Raw genomic sequence first — 12,095 nt, 5'->3', positions numbered from 1 at the left:
GGCTGGGCCGCGCCACCCCCGAGGGCCGGTAGCGGCGGGCGGGGGGGTCTGTGCCCGCCGCAAGCGGGGCAGGCATCTCCCCGCGCTTCCGTGGTGCCGCCGGGCCTGCCCCCGCCGGCTGCACTGTGCCCTTACATCGGCCTGCTAGGGCTGCCAGCCCGCGGCGGGGCACCTGCCGCCGCCGCCTCTTCCTCCTCCTCATCATCATCATCTTCCTCCTCCTCCTCCTCGCTGTCCGAGTCCTCGTAGAGGCAGAGGGTGGCCTGCACCGGGAATTTCTCCAGCAGCTTCTCCCCCGCGCCGTACAGATAGTCAAAGGCCTTGGACTTGGGCCAGAGGAGCCTGAGTGGGGAGAGCCGGGGTGAGGGCGCCGCCCGCCCGCTGCCCTCGGGCCCAGCCGGGCGCCCGGCGCCGGGGACGTACCTGACTGGGTGGCGGAAAAGCAGCAGCGTTTTGTCGGGGCCGGCGTCCCCCGCCGCCGCCGGAGCCCCGGCCTGAGGAGACACAGTCGGGTGGGACCTGCCCGGGGGCTCCCGCTGCGCCCTCCTCCCGGTGCGGGGCAGTCGGGTGCACGGGGACCCCAGCTGCCAGCGAGGGCCGGGGTCTTTCTCCCCCCTTGGCGGGGTGATGCCCCACAGACCCCGCAGCGCCAGCCTGCTCTGAAGCCAGCTTCTCCCCCCTCCTCTGCCCCTGGGTTTAGGTCCTCATGCCCCCACAAAGGAAGCTGGCATCTACTCCCCCTTCCCTATGGGCTTCTTGCCAGTGTAATCTCCCCCCCGTGCTCAGGACCTCATGCCCGGGCTCCCGCTAACCCCCTGAGGAATGTCTGCCAGGCCTGGGAACAGGCAGCCCTTTCAGCCCTGGCAGCACAGCTGTGCAGGCGTGGCTGCCCCACGGGGTGTGCAGCTTGCTGGGTGGAGGGGTGATGTGCTGGGGGAGGTGGGTACGGTGCTGCAGTCCAACAGTGCCAGGGGTGGAGGAGTCTGGGGTGAGAGGCTGGTTTTCTGCCAAAGAGGACCCCCGACCCTGCCAGTGGCAAACTCGGGGAGACCCGGTGGGGAGCGTAAAACTCACCGTGTCTGTCTGCTCCCTCCGACACCCGGTCACCTCCTCTGCTTGGGGCAGCCACGGTCTCCAGAGGGGCAGGGATCTAGGTGTGGAGAGCAGGTTTAGCACAATGGCTGTCTGCCCTGGCCTGCTTCCCCCCTTGCTTTGCCCCCCAGCTCTGCAGCCACACACCCCCAGCCCCACAGTCTCATCTGCCTGGCTCAGCCCCTGCCTGGGTGCATGGCTGGGGTGCCAGGCACACATGGGTGCACTCGTACCACCTTGGCGTCAGTGCTCCTCACACTGCTCCAGGCCCCGCAGCACACCTGGGAGCCCCTAATATTGCTCCCCAGGCTCTGCACCCTCTCTCCCACCCACGGCTGCCAGGATCAGAGGGTTCCCCATCAGAGCAGGGAGCCACACAGCCTTCACCCAAATCCAGCTGCAGCCTTCCCCATCTCACCTCCTGCGCACCCCCTTCCCTCCCCACCTTCCCCAGTCCCCCCAGGCTGTGCAGTACCCAGGTACCTTCCCCCATGCTCCAGCCCCAGGGCTGGGTGAGCAGTGGCCACAGGCATCTGAAGCCTATGGGGAGGCAGGCAACAGGCAGCAGCTTCCATGGTGGCAGGCAATGATGTCCCTTCCAACGCTGCAGACCGTTGGTGAGGACACCTTTATAGCCCTGCCCCAGCTGGTGACTCTCAAATTCTTCAGGGCAGGGGCAAGGGCAGGGGAGTGAGGGACTAGGCATGCAGGGACAGGGGTCCCTGGGGTGTGAAATTTGTCCCAGTTGTGTAAACAGAGGGTCAGGGGGAGGCTGGGGGCGGAGGGGCTGCGATCTCTGGTGGAAAAGCAAAACACAGAAGGGAAAAGTTAGACACCATTTGTGAGAAAATCCCCAGGGGGGAACAGGGGAGGGCAGAGACAATTAACAAGGATGATTGAGTGCTCTTTGTAGCCATTTGAATAAAAGGGGATGTGGGGGAGGGATGGGAAGTGCTGGGACAGCATGATAGGCATGGGATGGGGGAATGGCCAAGTGATGGGACAGCCTCATGGGCATGCCATGGGGATGGTGTAATGGGCTTGTGATGGGGACAGTGCAATGGGCATGATGAGGAGTTCGGCATGATGGGCATGTCATGGGGACAGTGTGATGGGCTGCAGTTGTGGCAAATACAGAGCGACCAGGAGGCAGGTGATGGGATGCTCAAGAAAGGACAGGGAGGGAAGGTGGATGGCAAGAGTGGACCCCAGGCACAAGCAGGGCAATGCTCCTGCTCAGGCATCCATGCCCCTGCTCGGATCACCCCAGGGAGCTGCCAGGCCCCATTCCCACACTGCCGGTGCAGTGGGGAGAGCACACGCTTGTCTGAGCTCCCTGACATCTCCGTTGGCTTTTTGAGATGTGAACCATACCTCGAGCTACAGAAAAGCTTCCCAATACGAGGATGCAAGGCTTGCTGCCCCCTCCCGCCCCCAGCACTGCCACATGTCCTGTCTCTGCCTGCTGCTCCTGCCTGAGCACTTGAGGTGAGGTGCCACCGGCAGACAGGTCAGCTCCCACTCCTGGGAGGGTTTCAATTTGGGACAAGGGAAGAAAATAGCAAATGGTCCCTGCTGTAGCTCTGCTGTCAGTATCCAAACACCCCTTTCCAAATGCTAGCTGGATCCTGCTCAGCTCCAAGAACAATTTGTCACCAGGGGCCCTCCCTGCCCCTCTCCATCTGTGGCAGCCGGAGAGCAGGAGGGGGCACCAGGCCAGCAGAGCCCTCATTACTGTCTCCATTTGCTCCTCATTTGGGCCAGGAGTCTTACAACAACAAACCCCGCAGGGGACAAGCAGGGCCAGGGGGAACGAACTGAAAGCCTGAGCTCACCCTGTGGGGACAGGAGTTCAACCTGCTGTCATTTCACTGCCCCTCCGACCCCAACACAGGCGACACAGCCCAAAGTGGACACATGGAGGGTGGCACACAGCCACCCACTGGACACCAAGGCTGGCCAGAAGGGTGACAGCAAGCCACAGACCTGAGCCACTTAGGTAAACCTACCCTGACAATTAAAAGACAAAGCAAAACAAGGCATCCGAGCTCCCCAATCCTTCCCGATGCCGAAAGGGTTTAATTCTGATCTGCAATAAGCCTCTGATCCAGGCTGAGATTTGCAGGTGGATTTTGCAAAGCTGTAGCTAAACAATTCACAGCCCCTGATCCCCTGGGCCGGGGCCCCGGCTGCTCACCCTGCCCCAACCAGCCACCTCCAGTCCTGGGTGACCCCTGGCTGCGGCCACCCTCGGTCCCACACCGCGTCTCCAGCTGCTGCCGTAAGTACTGCGGAGCTCCAGCATGACCCTCCCATGCCTTTTTGCCAGCATCCTGAGCACCCCAGGCGTTTCTTTTGCAGCAACACCGCTGAGACAGAGCAGGAGGTCTTGGTTAGCACAGAGGAAAGGAGGCAGAAAGTTGGGAAACTTTGGTACCAAGCCTTTGAGGTACCGGTGGGGGGACAGGGAGAGGAGCGGAGGCACTGGGCGGTGGCTGCACTCTCAGTCAGGAGCATTCCCAGGGCGAGAGGCTGCTGGCCGCAGCGTAGGCATGGTGTGGTGTGGTTCAGTCGGTTTCGCAAGACGCTGCAGGAGGGGGAATTTTGAAACAAGGCAGGGGGAAAACAAATCACCCTACTCCACTGCCTCTGCCAAAGCCCCCACCTGTGCCCGGGGCTGCCGGCAGGAGATGGCACCAGCAGAAAAAACCCTGCTGATGGCAATGAGCATGAGCTTTGCTCCAGTGTGTGCACCCCACCAAGGGACGGGTCACCCCACTTGGCCAGGGCACTCCGGGGAAGCATCCCCAAGGCACTGCCAGCATGCTTTGCCCTGATATAATTCTGCCCTCTGTGGACCTCTGGGCTCTTCTGGGGATACAGGCATCACTGGCACATGCCTCCCTCTCCATCATTGTCCCCAGCAGCACAGAAAGGCTGATAGCCATGGTTCAGTCTCATGTGAGTGAATTCCATTGTCCCACCAAAACCTCGGCAGCTCAGGGTGGGTGGTGGGTGGCTGCAGGTGCCTTGGGTGAGCCTTTTGCAGGTGGGGATGTGGTGCAATCCCCCTTACTTGGCTGGGAGAGTCTCAGGGTCACCACCTGAAATCACCTCCGGCAGGTCCCAAATAACATGGCGTAGACATAGGTTTTTGGCTTCCTTGGCTTGGGATATCACAGAAAAGGGACCCCCAGGAAGGCAGCAGGCATGTTACCCCTGCTAGTGGCTGAGTCTCCATCCCTGCCCGCAGCCCCCGCACAAGGGAGGGCTTTGGCGTCCTTCCCGGGCAGTGCTGCTCTGCCTCTGAAGTCAGGCTGGGGAGATAGCAGAGGTGAAAGGGCGCTTGGCGCTCCTCCACAGGCTTGGGTCAATCGTTAATCGGGGAGAGATTGCTTTCCACTCTTGCAGGTAACCTCTCCTCCCCCCAGCTCCCACCCACACGCTGGTGCCCGCACAAAACCAGCACCCCCAGGAGTGGGGTGGAGCTGCAGCACAGCGAGAAGAGTCGCCGGCACGGCCATGGGAAGGTAAACGCACAGGAGCGAACCACCAGCAAGCTGGGTGAGAAGCCGTAAGCCCTGGGAAGGTGACAGCCAGCCCCCACCATGGTCTCCATGGGGCTCCAGCTGCTGGGCTACGCTGTGGCCTTCCTGGGCTACATCGGCACATTGATAGCCATGCTGCTGCCCAGCTGGAAGACCAGCTCCTACATCGGCTCCAGCATCGTGACGGCGGTGAGCTTCACCAAGGGGCTGTGGATGGAGTGCGCCACATACAGCACAGGCATCACCCAGTGTGACATCTACAGCTCTCTGCTCAACCTGCCTGCCGACATCCAGGCGGCCCAAGCCCTGATGGTGAGCTCCTGCACCATCTCCTCCCTCGCCTGCCTCCTCACCGTCGTGGGCATGAGGTGCACGGTCTTCAACCAGGGCTCGCCGGCCAAGGACCGGGTGGCTGTGGTGGGTGGCACAGTCTTCATCCTTGGGGGGCTGCTCTCCTTCATCCCTCTGGTGTGGAACATCCATGTGGTGCTGCAGGATTTCCACAACCCCGTCCTCCCCGACAGCATGAAGTTCGAACTTGGGGAGGCACTTTACCTGGGCATCATCTCCTCTCTTCTCTCCCTCGTCGGCGGCTTCATCCTCTGCACCTCCTGCCCTACCCGGGACCCAACAGCCACCTATGCAAGCACCTACCAGCCCCGGCTGCTGGCGGGCAAGAGCCCCCGGCCCTCCGTCAGCCAGACACAGAAGACCAAGAGTGAGATTAACTCCTACAACCTGACAGGATATGTGTAGCAGCTGTGGGTGGGAACCAGGCTGGCACATCTCCCGGCTCCCCAAAGCATCTGGGCTGGCACCAAGGGAGCGCGGTAAGAGGAGAGGACACGGCGGCATGTTCTGTGCCCAGCACTCTCGCTCACAGGCTTGGGGGGTTTGACCCCACTCTCTCCCCAGGGATCCTGAGAGTCTTGTGACTGCTTGGAGATCCCAGCTGGTGGCTTACCAGCTTGGGTCTTGAGGTGAAGGACCTCATACCCAGTTTCTATTCCCTCCTCTGTGCTGCCAGCCCACAGGCAGCCTCTGGCACAGTGGGACCCCAGCCCACAGCCCCACAGCCTGCCTGGATGGGGGTGGGTAGGCTTGTACCCCCAGAGACCAGCCTACGGGCTGTAGAGTCATTACAGAGGGGCTCAGGGCATCTGCACGGATCCGGAGTCACTGCTGGGGGGGTTGAGTGCTGGTTGCAAACTGATGTCGCAATAAATCTGTGTTTCTAGCCTGGCTGTTGTTTCCTCCAGCACTGAGGGGCCCTGGCAGCTCCCCCGGCAGGTTGGACTGTGGTGGGGGCCGTGCTCGCCCAACCGGTGGGTCCACAGTGCAGAGGGCGTGCACAGCCCTTGCTCTGGCCTGTGTCCCCCCACCCCATGGCTTTGCAACCCAGGAGCCCAGGCAGGTGGGTTCACTATCAGGGGGGGCGTTGTGGGTGGGGGTGTCACTCCCCTGCACGGTTTGTCCCTGGGCACTGCACTGGGAGGTTGCCATGTGCCACCACTGCGAAGGGGGCGAGCACGGCTCCCCACGGGCTAACAGCAGGCAATGCCCCCCCAGACCTGCTCGCTTCTAAGGGTGCAGGTATCACTGCAACCAGGATGCCCACAGGGGGATTTACTGCCCCTGTGTGCATGTGGCATGTCAAGGTCCCCAGGCAGTGGGGAAAGCCCCAGCATTACCGCATCTCCATCCCAGGATGCTGTGGTCCCAGCACCTGGGAGGCAACATGATCCTGAGCACCCGAGGCAGACGCTGGCCATGGCAGAGGCTGAGCACCCCAACACAGCTGCAGAGGGCTCTCGCAGGTGGGTCCTGAGCCCAGGGGTCCTTGCAGGGGCTGTTTTGGGAGGAAAAATGTCACCAGTGAGACACTGGCAAGCCACAAGGAACGGGCAGGCAGGAGCCAAGACTGCTCCACATGACACTTCAGCAGCAGTAGGACACACTGTGTTGTTGCAGCCCTGCACAGTAGCAGCAGCATGATAGCTCACACAGGCTGCCAGTGGCACAGGGAGAAGCTGGGCACGTGCCAGGGCACGGCAGGAGGAGAGGAGGTGCAGGCAGCCCAGCCCACAGCCCACAGAGGAACAAATATATTTTAACCACTGTGCACCCTCTGACGTCCCACTGCCAGAAATCAGATAACCCCTGCACTGCCATGCCACAGCACAGGGCCGCCCAGGGACCCCCTTGCCCTGGCTTCCTGCCCCCCAGGGAGCAGGAGGCTTTGATCCACCTGCTGGCCGCTCATAAAGCAATTTAGATTAGGTCCCAGAGAGGACGGGACCATGTTCCCCACTCAGACGTCACTACCGTTACCCTTGCACCAGTGAAATCATGTTTGCCATGGGGTTGCTTGTGATAACGGTGAGTCACACTTTCACTGAGCAAGGGGCCACCTGGGGACCCATCCCCGGGGTGATGCTCACTGGAGGGGACCAGGGTAGATTTCAAGGCAAAGGCAAGTCATCCCCTATCCATGGCCAAGGGACAAAGCACTGCCTCTGCCCTGGGCTGGCTGAATTACTCATTGCTGCCCTGGGTAAAAGAGAGCCTTGGGTGCAGAGGATGGCAAGCATGCAATGCAGCGGTGGGGCACTGGAACAGGCACCCCAGGGAGGCATCACGGCACCAAGCCTGACACTATTCAACAAGCACTCGGACAACGCCCTCAGAGACATGGTGTGAATTTGGGGTTGTCCTGTGCAGGGACAGGAGTTGGACTCAATGATCCTTGTGGGTCCCTTCCCACTCAGGACATTCTCTGATTCCATGATTCTATGCAAGGGGCTCAGCCTGTTGGCTGCAGCCCCCAGGAGATACTGTGAGTTCACTTAAGTTCTTCAGCCATAAATGTTTTGTTTCTGGGCAGCTGACACAGAGAGGAGGCGAGAAAATAGTTGGTACGAGAGGTTTGTGCCTCTGAAAAGGAGGAATTCCTGGGCACCGGGTCCTCGCCCCTCACCTCCCACCCCAGGCAGTGGGGCCAGACAGCACTGCCTGTGTCTGCGGGCAGGGGCTCCACTAATTAAACAAAGGGGCATTTGAAATGCTTGAATCAGAGTTTGATTGCTGCTGGGTCTATTAACACTTTAATTCAAGCAGCAGAAGGGAAGATTTCTGGTTTTAGAAGAGTCAGCTTTTGCACAGCTTCCCCCTGAAGGAGAGGGGCAGCCGGCACAGGCTAGGGCAGGCAAAGCGAGGAGCTCAGGTGCAGAAACGCCTGTGGTTTGGACAGACAAGCACAGGGCAGAGGCACTGCAAGGGGCCCCAACATCCCCAACAGTCCCTTGGGTTTCTCTCTCACCTGTGCAATGCCAGACTCCCCTTCCACGGGTGAAGCACGCCAGCCTCAGCTGCAGCCCAGCAGAAGAGGAGCTGACAAGCATGACACTGAAAAGGGGGTGAGCCTTTCCCCAGTCCCCCATGCCTCCAGCCCTATCAAGGGGGAGCCCCTGCATTAAGCACGGGTTGGCTCAGGGAGGGGAAGATTTCTCCCCTCCAGCTTTTCTGGCCTTTAACTTGAACACACCCAAAGATGTAAAACTTGGCTACAGGGCAAGGCAGGTTTAAAAGGATCTTCCCCTTCTTTACCAGAAGGAGCAGAGGACAGGGAAGCAAGGACAGCGAGTGCACAAATGCAGTGGCAGTGGTTATCTCTGCCTCGCGCAATAGCCACATTCCTCGTTATCAATAAGCAGGGTCCTCGAGGGCAGGCTGGATGCAGCCCAGCCCAGGGCCAGAGAGGACAGGAGCCCAGACTGCCCCGGGAGCCACCTCAGCCAACAGCAAGCGTGAGCAAAGCGATGGAGCCACGCCAGCCAGCATGGTGCAGAGCCAGCCCCTTGGGTCACCTCTTGCCCCTCACCAGCTCAGTGGGAAAAGTTGAAGGTGCTCCGGGTTTTCCTGCAAGAAAGCCACAGAGGAGCACAGCCCCAGCCAAGGAGAGGAGTGGGATGCAAGGGGGACAGGCAGCCAGGGAAGTAGAGGAGGGGTGGGAAGAAGGCTGGGTGGGGAATGGCTCCTTCCTCTGAGCTCCCAGGCTGAAGCCCTCACCTCGCAGGACGGCATGGTGGAGCAGAGCACCTTGCAGCCCCTTGCTGGAGGGCCAGGCTGTGATGACTAATCCCCTGTCGTAAGGAAACAAGTCCTTCCCCCTCTCTTCTTGCTCTGGATGCTGCCTCAGATGAAGAAAGGAGGCAATAAAATACTAACATGCCCTTATCTTCAAAAGCAATAGAGGCACTATAAATGCCCAGCACGTCCAAACCCACAGCTGCACCTGGGCCGGGGGCTGTAACCTCATTGGATGGTCATGAGAAACATGCAAAAAGTCCCAACTTCTCCTTCCAAAGAGGGAACAACACATGCTTGTCACCAAGGCCTTTGCAGCCAGCTCTTGCCTACCGGGCACCTCCACCCACAGCACTCCTGGTGGTGCCCTGGCCAAAGCACCCTCCTGCTTCCCTGGCTCAGCAGCGCCTGGCCACTGCCCCATGCAAGCAGAGCCTCTTCTCATGCAGAGCACTGGGTAGTGATGCCCAGGGGAAAAAGGGCACAGGTTTGTCCCAGACTCAACCAGATCCCATGCCTCCTGCCTCCCTGGAGCCCTCCAGGCAAGCAGAGCTTAGTACTTTCTGGCATCCCCTACCTGCCTCTTGTGCCTGCCTAGCACAACTGATCTGAAACAGCAGCAAATAATCCATGCAAACTCTCTGAGAATTATCATGCCAGGTGCTGGGAGAGGTCTTCTCTGCCCACAGCCCCCAGGGAATTGCTCAGATAGGAGAGGCAGGAGGGAGAAGAACATTCAGGCCAAGTTCCTGATGGGCCAAGGCACTTGGAAAGGGCCTCCACATTCCTCCACCCTCCTCCCAGCCATAGCACACTCCCAGCTGCCTCCCACACCACACCAGAGCCTCCTGGGCCCTCAGGAAGCCAGGGCTGGTGTGGAAGAGGACAAACTCTTCCTACCCGTGGTGTTACAGCAGCCTTGTCGGGAGCAGCAGAGGGTGTGCAATAGAGGGGGACTGCTCTCAGGCACTACAAATCCTGACTGCCAGGCTGGGCAAAGCAACAGCTCAAGTCATGGACTGTGCTGATTGGAATGGGGGATGCACCCCCTGGCCCAGCCATGACCCAGGCCCCACCTGATATCCCTGCTGGTGGCCACGCTCTAGCCCAGGAAAAAGCCTCATCGTTTCACCTCGGGGCATCTATGATACTTGGCTGGCAATTGCACTCACACTTTACCTCCAAAGGCTTCCTGCCCTCCCAAAGCCTTGGGGATGGCCCCATCTGGAGTCACACAGCTGAGACACTGCCATGAGACCATTGGTGCCTGGCTTTTCTGGTTTTAATGGGACACTTTGCAATGAAAGTGAGGGGTAGTGAGAAACCAGCTCCTCTTCAGAAAATACCTTCAGTCAGAGGAAACGCCTGTCCACAAACTCATGGCTTTCTATAGCCTCCTGGGAGAGACTGGTTTAAAGGTGCTTTAAAGGATCTTTTGGTCTTTAAAGAAAGATATGAGGGAAACAGGGCAGAATGAACTCCATGGCACCGCAGGGGACAGAGACCTTTGGGTGAACCAGAGGAGATTGCTAGAAAGCACCTTGCTGGCTGGGTTTGAACAACAGCTTGGAAATCTATCAGGAGAGTTATAAAAAGTCTTTATCTCAGAAAACTATGATACCTGTGAAGAGGACACAGGGGTTTGATCTTCCAGGCATTTTATTAACATCCCAATGAGATTTCTCCGTAATTTGAGTGTAATCTACACTAGAGGAGCTTCAGGATAGCGATCTCAGCAAACCTAGCATACATGCAATCTGTAGCAGTGAAAGCAGGTTTTATCAGTAGAACCTACAACAATTCAGTGACCAAAATAAGCTTTATCTGCAAGACACTTTTTATAGTGGTGTAAACATAAGCTCTTCCAGGGTATTTACAGAAATATCACTGAAAACAGGCTACATCTCTAGCCAAAATCTGCCCAGGAGAATTGGCCTAGAGAATTGAAAAGAAATTGTCCTGCACCCTCAGCAGCTCCACTGACAATTGATGGTTAAAAAGCACCACCTGCACAGAAGAGATGAAGACCAGAGAATCCCAAACACCTTTCATGGACAAACTGAGCTGTGATCACATGAACCAGTTCACAGAGTCATCCCAAGAAATCCAGTCTAACAGCTTGTCATCTCCATGCTCAGGGTACACTTGAGGGCACCAGTATTTTAGCAGCTGCTAACCTAGGTTCATACCTAGAAGACACTCACACCCCAGGCACAGCTGAGTCCCTCCAAGCTCTCTGCTGTGCAATGGGAGTCTGGAAGAAACAAGAAGTCACCCCGTAACCAGAGAAGCCCCGGAGGCTTCACCAGCTCTGGGGCTGCCTCTTACCTCCACTCAGGATTTCAGAGGAAGGGTGTGCTTTGACGAAGCTTTTCCCACACTGGAGAACTAATCTCTCCTCAACGCAGGTGCCTTTTTTCACAGAACTTACAACATCCTCTATTTCTGGGATGTCCAGCCTGCTAAAAAATGCTTAAAACAGGACAAGACCCACGTCACAAACAGCGTGATTGCCTTGAACTCGCTTTCCTAGAAAAGCTGTCTCTCTAGGTTTCTCAGGTCACTGGAGCAAAGTGCCAAACCACTGGCTATACCTGGCAGGTACTCCCAAGATTGCTCCAACAGATGCATTTTCATTACCCACATTTTTAGCCTTTTCCTTTTGGGGGTGGGAGCAATTCCAGCCTTCAGTATTTTCCAAGGCATAGAGCAGTCCAGGGGGTCTGCAGGCATTACAGAGCTAAGGGCAGACCGCAGTCCTTGCTGGCTCCATGACCATGATGCTCCTGTGCCCTTTGAGCTATTCCAGTACGCTTTTACAGGAACAAGGGTGCTGCCCTTTGCCTTTGGATTTTCCCCTCGCTGCAGTGGAGGCCAGGCACCGCACCTTGCAGAGCGTGGGTAGGCAAGGAGGCAATTCACCTCTGCTCTTCCCCACGACTGAATGATTCCTCATTGGCCTTCTGCTCTTTCCAGCCCCCCTGTATTTTAATGGTGTTTCTAGATTGCCAGCTGGCAGGTCATTTCACACCAGGTCTGGCCACTGGCCTGCACAAGGCTGCTCTCTCCATCTCTATGGAGGCAGAGGCACAGGCTGCCTGTGCCCAGGGGAGGCCAGTGGGTAAGAGACAGCAGATGGAAAAAAACAATTACCTCCTTGTTTTCAAGGTGAGGAGAGCAGGCACTTCAGGACCAGGGACATTCCTCGGCAAGGGGAAGGACCTCTTTGCTGTGAAGCAAAGCCCCTTGAAGGGGAAGGCGGCTGCCAGCACAAAGCCCCCATAGCTCAGCCCCAGGGAGTAAGAGGTGGCTGCCAGGAGCCTGTTAACACACATTGAATTTCCACCTTCCCAGGCAGAGCTGGCTACA

The 12,095-nt window shown here is 58.3% G+C and overlaps 1 protein-coding gene across 1 annotated transcript; it reads left to right on the top strand.

Moving 5' to 3' along the window:
* Positions 1-4,534: 4,534 nt before the first annotated feature.
* Positions 4,535-5,877, top strand: CLDN2 (claudin 2). Its single transcript, XM_075106999.1, has one exon. The coding sequence runs from the start codon at positions 4,701-4,703 to the stop codon at positions 5,394-5,396; it is 696 nt and encodes a 231-aa protein (XP_074963100.1). The 5' UTR covers positions 4,535-4,700; the 3' UTR covers positions 5,397-5,877.
* The last annotated feature ends 6,218 nt before the right edge of the window (positions 5,878-12,095 follow it).

The sequence above is a fragment of the Phalacrocorax aristotelis genome, chromosome 11 (assembly GCF_949628215.1).
Source record: "Phalacrocorax aristotelis chromosome 11, bGulAri2.1, whole genome shotgun sequence".
Lineage (NCBI taxonomy): Eukaryota > Metazoa > Chordata > Aves > Suliformes > Phalacrocoracidae > Phalacrocorax > Phalacrocorax aristotelis.
The sequence above is the reverse complement of the archived record's forward strand: the minus strand, read 5'-3'. Positions and strand labels throughout refer to the sequence as shown.

Coding starts and splice junctions, on each gene's coding strand:
- CLDN2 (XM_075106999.1), top strand. CDS start 4,701: ATGGTCTCCATGGGGCTCCAGCTGCTGGGCTACGCTGTGGCCTTCCTG.